Source organism: Pholcus phalangioides, unplaced genomic scaffold (assembly GCF_987345545.1).
Source record: "Pholcus phalangioides strain wild (caught in Gottingen) unplaced genomic scaffold, Ppha-v1.0 ptg000007l_1, whole genome shotgun sequence".
In the NCBI taxonomy this organism is placed as follows: Eukaryota; Metazoa; Arthropoda; class Arachnida; order Araneae; family Pholcidae; genus Pholcus; species Pholcus phalangioides.
In genome coordinates this window covers 32,678,380-32,696,133 of record NW_028301600.1, presented here as the reverse complement: position 1 = coordinate 32,696,133, position 17,754 = coordinate 32,678,380, and the positions used below count along the sequence as shown (strand labels likewise).

Below are 17,754 nucleotides of genomic sequence, written 5' to 3'. Positions count from 1 at the left end.
CAATTACAATGGTTGAATAATTTTTCATGCAGTTAGAATTAAGTTTCATTAGAACTAATTTTATCAAGTCTTGCAGGGTGGTCCATCTTGCGGATCATCTATACCATCGTCGTGGACTACCTCTGGTCGCGGACCATAGGTTGTGAAACACTGATTTAGCCGATTGATATTTAATGTTAAGTCAATAAAAGTTTTCTAAACTAAAGAACAGATACTGTGCATATTTTTATTAACAGTTCTGTACTGCCCTTAAGTGAAACCATTCCACTTTTCTGCTCTCCAGAAATAACGCTGTGAAGATTCGAAAAAAATTCTGAATGAACATATGGCCACATTTTAAATAATTCAAATCCGTTTCGCCGCGTCTACTGAATTCTCAGAAAAGGTAATAAATTGTGAGTTGACATTCCAAAATGGTCATAGCCGGTAAAAAAAAAAAATTCGTACCTGTCAACAATTAAGCTAAAGTTTATGGCTTTGCGGTGACAATATATGCATGAAAAAGTACTTCAGCGATTTGTTTTCAGAATGTAAAAAATTACATTCGATGGATGGAAATGATGTCACTTCCCAGAGATTTGGAGTTCGAATTGAAAGGAAAACGTTGAATAGTTGAAGTTGTACGTCAAACTAATGAAGCACTTTAACATTAAAATGTATAGGAACGAATCTTCACTGAGGCCAAACGTTGTATAAGTGTGAAAGTCGTATAACTGAGAGTCGTATGAACGGGGGTTCTACTGGTATTTTACTATCAGCAGAGTTTCAATATGAGACTATCCAAAAAATACACTATACATAATCTTGATGAGAAGAGGGAAAAGAAAACTCACATATATGGAATACAAAATGCAATTCTGAAACATCCATGTGATCCGAATCAATTCGCAGAAAGCGTTCTTCATCGGACATAACATGAAATTCCACTTCCAAGAGAACTAAAAAACAAGACTCATTAATGTCACATTTTCTTCATTCATTTCAAAGAAACTTGCTTATCAATCATTGTCGGTTCAATAATTTCCAATAACTTTTTTCGAGACGTTTATTACGCGTGCCTTAGGTTTCCAGCGGTCACTGAACTAACGATCTTCATTATTAAAAAGAAAATCATCACCATGCTGTCATTTAAACGCTTAATGGTCACGAAGTTCCGGATACAACTTGAAAAGTGGTTTGATTCGAACAGCCAGGCGAATAAGCCCTAGGGTACAAGAGAAGACTAACCCCTACTCGAGAAGCAATAAACATTTTTCAATCGATAAACCTGATCACTCTGAAAACCTAAAGACTACCATCAAAAGCGTAAAACAAAATAATTGAACAGAAAATACCAAAAAAAAAAAAAAAAATGCAACGTGTATATTCATTCTCTATGATTTAGATAGACTATTCTCAGGTAATGCAACCCAGACATTATTTTTGTGATCAAAGTTATTCATGGTGTCATCCCACGTTATCTAGAACACGATGAAAAATTTTCTATATAATTCTTTCTGATTCAGTCCTGATAAGAAACTAGACAAAATCAAACAAAGATCAATTTTTTTTCCGAGTTATAGAAACAAGAATATCACATTAGTTCGTCAATCCACAGTGGTACGCTCATCAACTGCAGCGTAACACAGTATTATACCATGAAATATAATTTTTTTTTCCTCCAGAAGTTCATATGCAAGTGAAAGAAATAAATAAATATGGAAAGAAAAAAAGAAGAGAGGCCTAAGAAAAGAAAAACGGTTCTTTTAGCCAAACCGAACCGGTTCACCTGCGGCCCAGGCGGGCCCGTTTCCGGGTGCTACTTCAACGGTCACGTGATTCGAGATCACTTGGGATAACACGCAAAGAGGTGTCATCTTTGCAGCATCTTAGCCCGGGGCCTATATAAGATACTGCTCTGAGAATTCGAGACAATCATTTGTTGTCAGTGTTCTGTTCCATCCAGCAGTGCTCTTGCTCCATTCTCCCTTAACTTAGGTACAAGGACTAAATAGTTACAAAAGTCACCAAACACACAAATTCATCGACCTGTTGATTTCTCTATTTATCCAAAGAATTCACATCGTTTTTGGATACTAAGCAAATGTAAGTTGATATTTATTATTTCCAAAATATAAAATGTAAATATTAAATTATAAAATTAATATCAAAACCATATACAGTGAAACCTCGCTACGACGATATACTCGATGTAAGGATAAATCCATCTACAAAGATACTTTTTCAAATCTTGTTTCGAATTGCCTATAGTCTAATGTTAAACTCCTCTCGATACAACGATAACATTTACTACGCTAAATTCCTCTATAACGATATTTTTAGGAGGTTTTTGAAACCGCTATATATAAAACGATACATTTTAATATTTTGCTCAAAATCGTTTTGAATTTAATTTTAACTTCGTCACTTGTTTTCGTTCTCCCGAAAGCGCCTAATAACATCAATATTTTGCGTTAAAAGATCATTGAAAGCTAAAGGAAGTTATTGGCATCGCTACTTTCTCTGTGTAAGACACAAAAGTGCAGTGCGGTAAACTTCTTTACAGGGACAATGCATCTAAGTTAATTTTTTTAGTAAACTAATCAAATTACAATTGTTTGCGGCGAATAAATACATAAAAGCACATTTTCTGGTGGTATTAACAATGCCGATGTAGTAAAAATGACAGCAACAGCATCAATTTTTTCATACGTAAGGATAATGTCGCCTCTCGATATAGCGATAAACCCTCTACAACGATACTATTTTGGTCCGCAAAATATCGTTATATCATTTCACTGTATTTCATTATTGAAAAAATTCTTGTGTGTGTGTGTGTATATATATTAAAATATATAAAATTTTTCTTTAAATTTATAATAGCAGTGAATTCTCTTTTTTTCCCGAAGAAAAGCTTTAAAAGAAAAAAAAATCTTAGATTTCTTATGTGTTATTATTTCTTATATTTAATCATTTGGAATAGTAGGATAATGCAATAATGTTGAAAAAGGATATTTATTGAAGTTAAATTAATTCTGAATAATAAAAATTACGAAGCAATAAAAAATGATTGAAAAAATTAAATTAAGAAGTAAAAGACTAATAATAAGATAATTTTCAGTAAATGGATTTTAAAAAGGATTTAACTAGTATATTTTTTACTGTATGCGTTAAATAATCAAGTGATTTTACGAGAAAACGAAACTAAAAACGAATACAGTATATATACAGTGTATATCGATAGCAGTGCCAAAATAAAATGTATGCAGTTCCAGCTGGACATGTATGTTTTGTCCAGAAATTTGGAATCTTCTATAAACTGTAACCATTGGTCTAATAAGTCCCGGAAAATGAAAAATAAGCATGGTTTGCTTGTCACTAGTTTGCAACTTGCCGTAATTTCCTTCGTAAAATTTGTACATGCGAAATCCGCTAATTTGACCAAAGTCGATTTTTCTATTCGCATTTATAAGCTATCTATAAATACTTGAAGAAAAAAATTATTTATCAATCGGTATTTAAAATATTCATTTATATTCCAACGTCCCAGGGAAAAGCAGCAGTTTTAACGTAGTATCTGCGGATTATATACCCAGGATAATACAATAAGTCAGATTTAAAAATAGATGTAATTCAGGATCAAATAATAGATCTAAAATTTCCAAATTGATAGTGAAATCCTGTTATATCGTGCCTCGATATACCTCGAAATCGGATACATCACATATATCTTGTCTTCGTTATTTTATTACATAAAAATACTTTTATACTGTATATCCCGGTTAAGTTTTAACGTTGGGAAGTGAGAGATACTACGATTCCGACAAACGTCGTAAAACGGAGTTTTTATCGTGTACAATAATACCCCGAAATTACGCGATGGGTGGGACCGACGACAACCGCGTAAGTCGGTTAGTCGGGGTACAGTTTGCCATAGAAATATTGATAAAATCTCATTTGCGTTGTGACTGCAATCCGGCCCAGTAAAAAAGAGTCTGGGCTACGTCTGGCCTTACAGTAAAAAGACTATTCCACTGAAATCTGTGCAAATGAAAGTCATGTATTAAACGCTTTGAATGATTCGATAAGCATTGCAAAATCTTGGCCCATCGAAAGAAATGAGCTGCTCGTATTTGGAGGCAAGAAGACAAATGTCAGTCTGAAGTTAATTGAAAGTTTCAGACCAGGCGCATTTTCATCAAAAATTGGCGTTGCACATCAGGTATGAAATTGGGACTTTTTTTGTAAAAAATGGAAGATACCAAACAAGCCTAGGGATTTCATGTTCAAATCCCTGCAAAGTTTTCACCTTTATATACTATTTTGGGCCTCTCAAAAATCAGTATAGTTTCACCCCATATAACGTTCTGATCGAATAGAACAATTCTTTACATAACTATCACTCGATAATCTCTATTTCAGCAATAATCCCGTGATTATGAATGAATTTCAGAAATGTAAATTTTTCACAGAAAATCACGTAATTCCGAAATTGCGCGCGCAGCTCGAGGTATCGTAAGTCGGAGTATTACTGTATAAGAAGTTCATAGCATTTTTGTAGCTCTTCTATGATGATTCTACCTTCGTTCGGGCCCCGAGAGATTTCGAATAAGAAAAATGCGGTCATGCTTAAAGCGATTTCAAGTTCACGTGTTCGGCCCTGAAAGAAAAGCGGAAATGTTTACGCTCTATTGCTTGGGAATCTTTTATTTTTCGTTCATGATCTTTTGAACAAACTTCATTGGAGGCCGTAATAGTCACTGCTTATCATTATTATTCGACATCATAAATTAACCGCTCAATTCGTCGGAGCATATGTTGCTGAAAAAAAAATTAACTTCTCTTTTATTTTAAATCGTAAACTGGGCAGTCACCTGGAACATTTTCGAAGATTATTATTATCATCACAAGAGAGAAAAAATATATACTTTTGAATTTTTTCTTTTCAATACGAAATAAATTAATGACCGGTGAAATGAGCGATCGTTGAATTGAATATGACTAATTAAATTAATTTTGATGTAACGTAGCACGCTCTCGTTCTAAAGAATTGATTCGGACCACAAAAAATCACTCCTTAAACATGGATTCCAATTAGATTTTGAATAATACTGGTTTTACTGCTGTTTTGATGGTAACTTAGTGGATATTGTTTAGCTGAGATAAACAATATCCATTTAAGTTATCATCAGAATAACAGTAAAAACGGTATTATGATGATAACTTAAGTGGATATTGTTCAGCTGGGACAATTATTAATGAAATTCATTAACTCTTAGGATACGAATTTTTCAAATCCTGTACAAATGAGTCAATAAAAAATCGCACTGGAAATTTCAAAAATATAATGATTCTTCACGCTTCATGATCACTTTGATTTCATGTTACGATTAATGTGGTAAAATGTAAAAATCTATGCATCCAGATTTTTAATACATTAAACTGGTTTCGAATTCAATTAATGTATGACTAAATGTTTCCAAAGAGATAAAAAGGGATTGTTATAGAAGGCATTGTAAAAGGAATGAATACTGTTTTTAGCTCTCGCCTGCAGTGCACCATGAAATAACAAAGGCATTTGTTACCTTTTGAAATTAAAGAGAGCATTACGTCGCGGTTATATTTGACATTTTGACATTACGTGTTGTTTCTCAAAACCTCATTAACACACACGCATAAATTGTTCAGGGTACCGTATTGCCAGAAAGAGAGGCGGCTTCTCCCCATTACTTCGGCATTGCAGCAGGCGGAACTTGCTCGAGGCTAAATTATACAGACTGAGGTCACGGCATTGTAAAATGGTATTTGCTGCTCGCGTCCTCGAGGATATCAGGTCCGGCTTTCTTGCTCGAAGGCGTCCTCATCAGGTCTTGGGTCATCGTCCTCAAATCTGGGTCAATGGTACCTCCGTTATTCTACTGGCGTAACATTATGTCACTAGAGCGATGAAATAATGTGGTTGTGGAGGAAATGCGTAGGATTTGATATATTTTGGTAAAAAAAAGTGATCGTGGAAGGAAGCATCGTACGATAATATTTGAGTAGGATCTTATTTATTTTTTATTAAAAAACTGGGTTGGCACACAATCAGTTAATTACTTTACTAAAATCATCTAAGTTTCAACGCTGAACACAATTCTTCACAGATGTCTCAATGCACACTCTCAATGAAAGAAAACAAAAGGTTTTCTTATACTAAAATTTAAAAATTTCTTATACTTTGCGCAAACATAGGCGTAAACTTGTATCCAGGTGCCTCCCCCTCCAATAATCATCATAATACCTATAGAAATATTGGGCTTAAAGCCCCCACCTGCCTTTAATATTTCCAATAACTTTACGCCTACGTGATTAAAACATGGGCGGAGATACAGGGAGGGCGTGGGGGCCTGCGTCAAAGGTGAAATTGACTGATCTAATGTATATATGCATATGTGAATTGACATCATCGTCATCGTCCCCCCCCCCCCCCCTCCGAGACTTCCAAGTCTATCTCCGCCTATGGCTTAAGATTGATGAATGAATAAAATGAGTGAGAAATGTCACGATTGGTTAACTTATCAGCAATGTCTACAGATTGATTCCATAATTCCCCTTGTCGCAAATTACTGGTAAAACAGTGGTTCTCAACCTTTGGAAGTCCGCGACCCAGTAAATTTCTTTTTTTTTTGCAAGTGAAATGCCTCTCCATAGACTCCACTAATAGGAAAAATGAAACTGCGAATCACTCAAGGCCTGGTGTGACTTGTGTCAGGGTCCGGCGGTTGAGAAGCTCTGTTCTAGAGGCATACTTCCAAATAGAAAAAGTATCCAAATAACGTGTAGCACTCAGATACGTCATTCATGTTGCAAAGGGTTGTATAGTTATCAAAATAGAAAAATTTAATTTTTTAATACGGACACCCTGTCATCAAAAAAAGTAAAGTTATTGGAAATATTGGGAGGGCTCAGAATTATTGTGGAGGAGCTCAAACCTAATATTTCCGTAGGTTATACTATGGAGATGGTGGGAAATATTACACGCGCTCAGGCCTATAGGCCGTATACAAGTTTATGCCCATGCCTGCCCACGAAAACCCAATTAGAAAGTTGTTGCATCGTGGGGCATGACTCGTTGGGCATTTTGCCAGTTGTGGCGTTGTATTTGTCTTTCCTGAAGATAGCAAAAAATAAATCCACGTTTCTAAGTGCGATATTCGATGAGATATTTGAATTAAAAAATCGGAGAAATGTTCGGAAAGAACAGCTTAAACTAACGGAGACGCTTCTTTCCCACCTTTTCTCCAATTTTCTAATTCAAAATCTCAGCGAAAACTGCACTTAAAACCGTGTAATATTTTTGTTGGCCTCAGGAGAGACAGGGCAATAACTTTCTAATTGGGCTTTTGAAGGGGAGTTAGGGGTTTAAAATTGAATCCCTTGCAACATGAATGACGTATCTGAGTTCTACACATTATTTGGAAACATTTTCTAATTGGAAGTATGCCAGTAGGATCAACGGTTCGCTAGTACAATGCGGCAAGGGGAATTATGGAATCCCCCTGTATAGAAACACTAGCAATGATACATGTTCATTCAAGAATATTTCTTGGATCACCATTCAAAAAAGATTGTGATAAACCAGGGTCCCCGGATCCCTTGGAGAGGTTCTAAGGGGGGGGGGGTGTCAGTGAGCTTAGATGGGGAAAACATTGACTCGTTTTTGCATTGTTGAAAGATTATGCAACTTATATACTGAATGTTAATTTGCAAAGAAATCAATAGCCTTCATTTTATGCCCAAATAGATTGAAATAAACGATTGGACCCCGATTGTTATTCTGGTTTGACTGGATGAACAACAGAAACCCAGGGCCGTCTTAAGAGCATCATGGGCCCCCGGGCCAAGTGATTTTTCTGAGGCCCTTCCTGGCGAATTCTCGAAAATCTGAACCAGTTCTCATTTTTGTGAGGCCCCTCTTCTCTTGAGGTGCCCGGGTAGGCCCATGCGTTAAGACGGCGCTGCAGAAACCATTTTCAAGATGAATGTAGTAGCTGAAAATTGTATCTATATTTTAACAATTTACAGTGATTTTCTTCTATTTCTCCAGCATGAAGTGGAGTATCGTTCTTTGCGTTGTTTTTGTGGCATCAGTTTTGGCTCATCCAAACCCAGATGAAGATAAAACTGCAAGTGCAACTGGTAAGAATGCACAAGTGTCACAAGCAGTGAGTGCCAGAGCACCTAGATACGACGAGAGAAAGTTTAGCAAGCAAGTCTCACCCATAACAAATGACTTGGATGGCAACAAGAAGCAAGTGTCGCAGTTTCTCACTTCGAAGAATGTTATCCGTACTTTGGTCAAGTTGATCTTCGGCAACGACGAAGAAAGTGCGGCAACATCTAAACAGATCCTAAACATCTTTGTCAGCGTGCTGGACATGCTGAAGAGTACTTTAGGACAGAGAGCTAGATCCGCCACTTCTAGAGGATCTAGGGCTGTACTAGATGACGCGGCAACGGCTAGTGCCTCCATTCTGAAAGGATACGTTAAAGCGGTCTTGACAAATAACAACAGCTGCGTTCAGAAATACATGTGCGAAGCCAGCAAGGAAGCTGTTTCTGATGGCAGAGAAGTTGGTTATCTGATAGCACAAATTGGAGGGTAAGGACAATTTTATTCCCAAAAGTTCTTATTTTTATTTCTTTTAAAGCTGATTTTGCAATTCATATCAACATATAGCCTACAGGCAGAGACGGACCTAAGTATTTTGCGGCCCGGTGAAAAAGCAGCTTTGCCGGCCCTCTAAAACTGATTTCCCCATTGCCTGTGGGCACCCTGGTGCATCACAAGCTTTCACTTGGCAACCAAGAATGACTATAAAAACTACTATTCATGGTAACAAAAAAGCCATTCGGCAATAAATTTGGACAGTAGTGCTTGTTGCCCAGCGAAATAATTACAAATGTGACCTCCCTCCTCCAGGACCACTGCTCTACAATATCTGTATGCAGGGAACCATAGTGGAAGGGTTGTCGAGGCTATATAGAGCAGTGTTTCTCAACCGCCGGGCCCATCAGTTAAACCGGACCTTGAGCAGTTCACCTTTTCATTTTTACCCATTTATTTCATATTAGTCATGTGTATGACCGGGCCTTCCACTCGCAAAAAAGGAATCAACAGGACCGTGGGCTTCCAAAGGTTGAGAACCACTGATATAGAGAACCGATCATCTACCCAGGGTCGCAACTGGATACTCTTTCAGCCGGAGTAAGAGCATGTTTTAGCCAACCCCCCCCCCTCCACAACGGACAATTTTAAATAATTGATTTAAAAAAAAATTCAGCACCCCCGTTAGTCCAGTGCCCGGGACATCAGGTCCATCTGCAAACCCCTCCACCTCATAGCATAATATTTGGGGGGGGGGGATTGTCGAAACCTTAGTCCTGAGGGTTCAATGGCTGAATATCTGGAGTTCCCTGTTTTGGACAGAAATTTAACCTTTTATGTACTTTGTAAAGAAGTTAAAGTCGAAATGCAATCAAAGTAATTTTATCCCGTTTTGCGGCCCCTAAAATTTAGCGGCATGGTATTGTCGCACTCTTCGCACCTGTAAAACTTGAGTCTGTTTCACCTCAAATAACTTATAAGGTGACTATAGAAGTATATATACAGTTAGAAAAAAGTATTTAAATAACGTTCTCATTTTAGATGTGTCATTTACTTTACCCAAGGGCCATTATTTTAATACAAAATTAATTTTTTAATACAATTCCCCGTTCTCTGACTTCCAATTAGGAAGTTGTCACCCTGCCTTTCCCGAGTCCAAAAAAAAAACTCAATGTTTTAAGTGTAATATTTGCTAAGATACTTTGTCTTAAAAAATCACTGAAAGGGAGGAAAAGAAACGTATAAACTATAAAATAACAGACTCAAAACTAAGCTCATTCTGCACTTTACATGGTGTTCTCTCCCTCATTTTCAGTGATTTATTAATTCGAATATCTCAGCTTATATTACACTTGAAAACATGGAATTTTTTTTGTTGTGCTCAGGAGAGACAGGACAACAACTTTTTAGTTGGAAGTTGGAGAACAGGATGACCATATAAAAAATTGAATTTTCTGTCTCGCTACATATATGATCCTTGATGAAATAAATGACATATCTCTGAAATAGAAAAAAAGTTATTTTTAAATACTTTTTCTAATTGAAAGTATATTTCTATAACCAACGTTTTACAAGTTATTTGAGGTGAAACAGACTTAAGTATTCACCCTGTATATAAATGGAACCAACTTTGATGTAAATTTAGATGAAATATTGATGAATAAAGTGAAACAATTCAATAAATCTCTTATACTTGTTTTTATGAAGGTGAAAGATCAATCAGCATTGTATCAAACTTTTTGAAATATAAACTGTACTTTCGAGGATCTAGAGACAAAAAAATTCCTTAATTAAATGCTATTAAAAGTAAAGTAATAGAATTGAAATTTTAGTATCATTTTGAAAATATCTATCACTGCATGTTACACAACAAATATGTTAAAGCCAGATAAAATAATAGCACTATTTGAGTTACCGTCTGGAAATTCACCCAAAACTATGAGATATGATGGCATCATGAAATTGATAAATACTATAAATGAAATTTGAAAAATAAAACTTAAGATGGGGCTAAAATTATAGGTACAGAGTGTCCTGCAAGTCCTAACTCAGCCTTTACCTGATCAACCCAGTGATGGTAACTCATGGGAAATTTCCCATATTCGTGGGAAAAATTGGCCAAAATTTGTTCATGTGGGAAATTTTGAGAGTTCATCAAATAGAAGAACTTTTTGAAAAATAAAAAAATAAATGCAGTGCAATACTTCCTAATGTAAAAATACTTGAATACATATTTTCCCCAGTAGATAGCAGCACATTTTTCGGAATGTGTGGGGAAAATTTAGTCGAGAAATTTTTGAGGGAAATTTTGCTCATTGATGTTACCATCACTGCATGAACCATTCATCATAGAAGAATGATTTCAATTAAAAAAATGCTCGAAATTTGTTCAAAAATCACTCTGTACCAGTTTTGAGAGTCAAAATACAGTGTGTAACAAAATAAAAAAATTCAATGTTTATATGGACACCCTGTCTTTAAAAAATAAATTAGAGAAAGTTGTTGCCATGTCTATTCTGAAGCCAATAAAAGAAAAATCATGTTTCTAAGTGCAATGTTCGCCAAGATATTTGATTTTTAAAAATCGGAGAGAGACTGGGAAAGAACATTATAAACTTACAGACAACACTTCTTTCCCTCATTTATGCTGTTCTTTGCCAACTTTAATCCTGTTTTTGAAATCAAATATCTAAGCGAATAATGCACTTGGAAACATGGAATTTTCTGTTAGCTCCAGCAGAGACAGGGCAACAACTTTTTTTTTTAATTTTAGTATTAATTTTAGTATTTAAACTATATAAAAATTCAGATATTTTTTTTTTTAATTTTGTGATACACTGTATTTTGACTCATTGATTTTGAAACCATTTCTCCATAACACCCTATATATTTGAAAATAGCTGGCAGTATTGTATGAAAGATATTCAAAATCAAAATAATCACATTTGTCACATTATCACAATCATAGGTGTAAACTTGCCCTTTCTTAAAAAGGCCATGGCCCCCTGCCAGTATTTGCCAAAATCTCCATAATATAGGATTTTTCCCCTCTAATATTTCCAATAACTTTATGCCTATGATCATAACCAGAAAGAAGTCTATCTTGTTACTTAACTTCGCCAGATGTCAATTTTTTCTTTTGTTTTGGCTTAACTGACTGAAAATCCTGGATTTATTTCAGATGACATTTCCAAATCCCAGCTGAGGTATGGTAGTATTTTTTCAGTCGTATGGAATTTACTTTAAACTGTAAGTTCTGGTCTATTAGACCCTGAAAGCAAAAGGTTGCCTTGTTTATTAGTCTCAGAAAGTGACATAAGTGCAAGCTGTTTTGCATGTGATAGCAAAAACCTAGAAACCTTGTATCTAGTGTGATAAAACATTTTTTCACTCATTCACTTCTTGAAGTTTTTTTTAATTCTTTATCAAGACCCTTTTGAATTACTTTAATGGCAATAGTTACTTGTTTCTGAAGAGCCCACAATAAAAATGGAAAAACCTTCTTATCGGAGTGAAATGTTTTGCACTGAAGCTTCTCTTCCTGAAATTTTCATTTGAAAGTTGAACATATCTGAAGATTAAAGCACAGAATTAGTTTAAAAAATAAATTTCCAATGCGAGTCATAGAATAGGAGGAAGTGGAATAAATATGGGTGATGTGTCTGTATGTCGTTTTCAATGTCTCAAGCATAAGAGGAGATAGACTTGAATGTCTAGGGGGATCCATGGTGATGATGTGAATTCTTATATACGCATATACATTAGGTCAATTTGCTCCACCTTTGATGCTGGGAGGGGGAGAGGGGAGGCACCTGTATCTCCACCCATGGTCTCAAGAGATGGTAATAATTTAGAAAAGGCAATCAAATTTTACACATTTATTCCTATTATTTCACATCACTAAACCGGCATCTTTGGAAGAATGTGACTTAAATGCAGATATTATGCAAAAAATTAATTTTTACATGTTACAGGAATTTTCTGGAAGCTTCATTACTGTAGGCCTACATATTCAAGCTGATGAGTTATTTCACCGCTAATAGTTAATATTGCACAATGTATATATGTATTATTTTACAGGTATGCTGCCAGTTATGCATTGGAAAACCAGAAAGGTGCTGTTTTTAATGAAAACTATTCAGCTTCTCGCAAAGGAAGAAGTGGTGAAGACTGTAAGACTCTATACCAAGTCTGCAACGAAACTGAGTGATGATGTTCATTCATGCACCCAAAAGGACTGATCGTTCATCTTTTATTTTTTTTGTTTTCATCAATTGCACTTTTTTTTGTCATAGTTTCTTTAGCACTGCAGAGGGTTTGCACCAAAACATTATTTTCTTCTTTAAGAAAAAGGCTGCTTCTGCAGTTGCTTGGTTACTAAAAATCTATTTATTTTTTTACACACAATCGCCTTTGAGTTTTAGAGAAAATGCTATTGCAGCTTATTCTCGATCCTGTTTGTTAATGTATAGTGTGTGTTTTTGTACACGTTAATGTAGTGAAGTGATTATCTAATGAAATAAAATTATGTTGAAGAAAAATGACGATCTTTATCAATTTTTTCAAATTAATTTATGCATTGTGATAAGACACTTAGCATTGTCTGGGTTCACATTCCAACTGAAGCATAAACGCCATAGTTGAGCTATTCCAAATCTGTTCTAAATAGTGTCAGAGCAAGATGACCACAATCTATTGATCACAGGAAACAACATATAAGTCGAAATCAAACAAATACCGTACTGCAATAAACTACTTGTTTGTTTGAACCACTGTTTGACACAGGTTGGTACTGTTCCCTTATTTGACTATCTAGAAATTTCCTGAATTTTAGGAAAATCGAATGGATTTCTTATCCAGAAGTTATTGGACAAGTTTCCAGAAAATATTCAGAGTATTTTACATGTGTTTGGAAATGATCAGTCATTTTCATTTCCAGTAACAAAGTTTCAAAGTCTTTGGCGGTAGAGAAGCTGTTACAAGAGAAGTAGGCTTTCCTCTAATTTTCAGCAGGTGCTAACTATGGGGTGTAGGAAAAAGTGTTCAACTTTACAAAATACCTGGGTATGTCAATTTTAAAATGAGAGAATTATAAGGAGGTGAAATATTTCACCAATGCCACTTAAAGGGGGTTTAAAAAAAGAAGAAAATATATCTGTATTTCAAAACCGAATAAAAAAACAAGACGAAGTAGACAAAAAGCTCCAAAGGCCTTTATTTTTTCAAAACAGATCTGAAGGTACAAGCTCCCACATGTGTTAAGCGCATATACGATTTATGCAAAATTCATAGGAAAATGAATTTGAAGTTTAGTCATTTGGAAATTGAGATAGTTATTTTGAAATTACCTACAGATGATACAAATATGTATGAAATTAAACAAAACATCAAAAATGCTTGGAAAAAATATCAAGATAGAAAGTACAAAAGTACTTCAGTGCCAAAAAGATTCTGAAAGATTGTGGACATTATCATTATATGCACACGTTACTATAAAATACTGACACATACCTTGTTGTATACATGTCAATCTTTTTTCCAGTGCAGAATTTAATATAATATTATGAGTTCTTACATGTTCTATGTATTGTACTTTTCACAGCAATCCATAGCAAAACCCTATTATTTTGTAAATTAAGGCACAAAAAATTGTATACTGTATATCTACACATCAAAATAGTTCGGTCTATTCCCCTACAAAGCCACAATTGATTTTTATCTGAATTCAGAAAAAATTAAGCAAAATAAAAACATAGTGTTTAGATAAAATACCCACTATCATCACTTATATAAACACTCAACAACATAGAAAAATGTCCTTACACAAAAGCAATAATTATAACATTCATACACGTAATAATTGACTAGCATTTATATGTCAAAAGGCACATACCCATAATAAGTGATTTCTTAAATTGCCAAATTGGAATATATACATCAAGTTTCGCTACTTGTATATTTTACCAACTACAGTAGTCATGCTCTCAGGCATGTTATGTGTTGTCACAGTTGGATGTTTACTGGTTAATACCATGGCAAAAACATGGTAAATACAATTAACTTCAATGGTAAGCAACTGTAACTGGTTTTAATTAACTAATAATAATTAATAACCATTTCATCATTAAACTAATAATTGTCAGTGTATAAATATATACATACAATTGGACCTCTATAATTGACTACCAAGAAGAGGATTTTTCTTGTTCTTGTGGCGGTAGTCAAAGTGTTAATATGATACAATATTTAAAATTATATATAATATCAGTCACATTTTCATAGACATATCATTCCAAATTCATAAAAATTTCTTTTTGAAACCTCTTACTCCAACATACATTCGGAAGGTTTTACTAGAGTACTTTAAATGTAAATGTATATATTTTGTTACAAAAAAATCTAGATTCTCTTTATTACATTGGAGATAGAAAAATTCAAGTAAAATTTTTTTACTTACAAAACCAATTTTCATGACTGAGAAAGGAAACAGGCAAAAGTTTTGGGTAAAAAAAAATAAACAGATAAACTTCATAAACTCAGAGCATTATTCATATCATGATATTGAAAAACCTGTTTAAACATGCTTAACTATAGTTTTTTTCTGACTTGGATTCTCGGAATTCCCAAAAAATGACCATACTATTTTTGAGATTGCTGTGAAAAAAAATAAAAACACACACTTTGTCATTGTGCTCAGTTTAAAATCACACCATAAAAATTTATGGTTTTCTGGTGGGTACAATTTTGAATTGAAAGCACTATATTACTTCAAAAATATTAAAATTTGAGGAGAAAAATATTTCATGAATAATTGTTCAGAAAGACTTCTGAAGATGCTTACTACTTAAATGAGCAAAGCATTGAGTAAAATTCTCAATTTCAACTACTGTTAATGAACTTTATTTATCATGCTGGAAAATAGAAATATTTACCATATTCCCCTATTGTCCAGCATGCCATAAAAATCTAGGGAAACCACCTCTTGTAAAGTTTGAGTCCGATCCATTCCTGGCATGCTGGCAAAAGCAAGGTTTAATAAGGATAACATAATACATTCAAAAGACTGATATCAATTTATATAATGTACTGAATGAAAACGAATTAGAATGAAATAATGGTTTTTCACTGTAGCAAACATAATTTGTCCAGGAATTTGATAACAATAATGAAAATTGAGCATTTATTCATTGCTCTAATTCAATTATTGTCAACCTAATCAACCTAATGTGGAATACAGACACTGTACTTTGTACGTTTTTTTGCATGTTTAGAGATTGAAAACATATTTAAACACTTTTGTGTCACAACCTTTAATTTTCTGCTCTGCATATCTCAATTTATGTACATTACAACTGTTAGAACAGTTGCATGCTGGAATAACTTCACAGGGCTTTTTATTCACTGTGATGCAGATTTGTATACTGTTTCTTCTTCTTCCCCATGTTACATTTCCATGCAGGGTGTTCTTTTTCTCCAAGATATTTCAACAGAAATGTGTTTTAATGTTTGCGAAGTGTCCGTTTTGAATGTGCTGGCGCGTTTGCGTTTCATGTTGGACCATGCATTCTTTGATGAAAATTGTTTATATTGGTGTATTATACTAACAACACACACACCTCTTATAACGTTTTTCCGATCTTATATAAATCACCCTGTAGTTAGAACATAAACATTCATGCTAATTATTATTTTTTGTCGTAGAGTGAGTCAGGTTAATTTTTTTTCTTAATTTATCTCAGCAATAATTTTTTCTTCTTTCACAAGTAAAAAAGAAGAGTGAAAAAAAATATTGGTTTTTTCAAGTAAATGATATACTGAGAAGAGAATTTTGGCTGGTACACAAAATCATAATCACACCTCTCATTTATAATTCCCCCATTTCCGGAATCTGAACAAAGATATAGTTATCATTGAAACCAAAACTATACATAACCTATACATGTTACTAAAAATGCATCAGTTAAGGGGCTAAAGAGGCTCTTATTGTGATACATTAGAGCAGTGGTTTTCAAAAAAGTCTCTAGACCCTGGGGCTTCACGAGAGTGTTTGTCCTTGAGATGTGTTTCAACTAAATAAGTAATTAGAATGACAAGTTGTTAACTGATAAAGTGGCTACAACATAGCACAATTGTCCTTGGTTCTAGTTGGTAGCGAGTAGGTGCTAGTTGGAAGCCCATAAAAAATATGGTTTATCTACATTTTTTATGGGCATCTTTTCCTCCACAACCTCCATGGACATTATGCCTGTTTTGGGCTTTGTATTTAAAACACTGCATTGAAAATTTGAAGGCAACAAATAATTTTTCAAAACAGCTCAAAAAATTTGTTACAGTAAACACACACAAGAAAAATTTTTCTTTATCCATATTTCATGAAATTCTAAATGACTTCTTGGGGTAAAAAGTTATTTTAATACAACAAATTTCTGTGAAGGCTCAATTACATTGGGCAAGTTTACTAGCTATTCGCTGGAGAGTAAAGTAGCTGGGAGAGAATTGGTTTCAACCAGCCTAGCAAGTTTTAATTACACATGACTAACAAAATCGTTCACTAGATGAGCTAGCATCTCACTTCTCCCCCTTTTCTTTTTCTTGCCATCTTTCTCTTTCATTGCAAGCCAAAGTGAATAGAAGGAAAAATAGCCAAACTGGTACTGCACCCATTATTTAGCTAAAAACGCGAGTAGCCAGAAAAGTCTCCCACCCTTCAACTTTACTCGCACTAGCAAAATGAGTGGTGAGCTTACCAGATAACATTGTTACACAGAGCGACTTTGGTAGCAGCGAATAGCTAGTAGACTCACCTAATGTATAAGTAAATTTTTATAGTTTACAATCCTTCATCATTTGCCAAAATTTATTGAAAACTTGTGTTTAGTGTTGAAGAGATCTTAAAATAAAATGCTATCTATCTGGTGCTATCTACACATGCATTTTCATAAACAAAATAATAAGAATGTTCATAAACCATGATCCATTACAACTAACAATATTATTTATTTCATGATAATTTTTGTGAGCACAGAAAAGCCATAGTGACTGAATTCCTGACAATGTTTCCCTGATTCTTGTGATTGACATCATAAGATGATGTTAAAATTGTCTCAAGATCCTATCAACATCTT

General features: G+C 34.4%; 1 protein-coding gene and 1 long non-coding RNA gene across 3 annotated transcripts in view; one reads left to right on the top strand and one right to left on the bottom strand.

Annotated features, from left to right (window-relative positions):
* LOC149085192 (uncharacterized) overlaps positions 1 to 17,754 on the bottom strand; it is a 59,765-nt gene that overhangs the window by 11,313 nt on the left and 30,698 nt on the right. Inside the window, exons 2-3 of one of the 2 annotated variants that reach the window (XR_016192817.1) lie at positions 15,562 to 15,645; positions 13,827 to 15,283 (exon numbers count right to left, since the gene is read on the bottom strand). This is a non-coding gene — a long non-coding RNA (uncharacterized LOC149085192). Of the gene's footprint in view, positions 1 to 13,826; positions 15,284 to 15,561; positions 15,646 to 17,754 lie in introns of those variants that run through there. The other variant, XR_016192818.1, reaches the window with a different exon arrangement.
* Positions 1,818 to 13,170, top strand: LOC149085194 (uncharacterized). The gene is made up of 3 exons (XM_089233054.1): positions 1,818 to 2,085; positions 8,069 to 8,623; positions 12,710 to 13,170. The coding sequence occupies exons 2-3, from the start codon at positions 8,070 to 8,072 to the stop codon at positions 12,837 to 12,839; spliced, it is 684 nt and encodes a 227-aa protein (XP_089089180.1). The 5' UTR covers positions 1,818 to 2,085; position 8,069; the 3' UTR covers positions 12,840 to 13,170.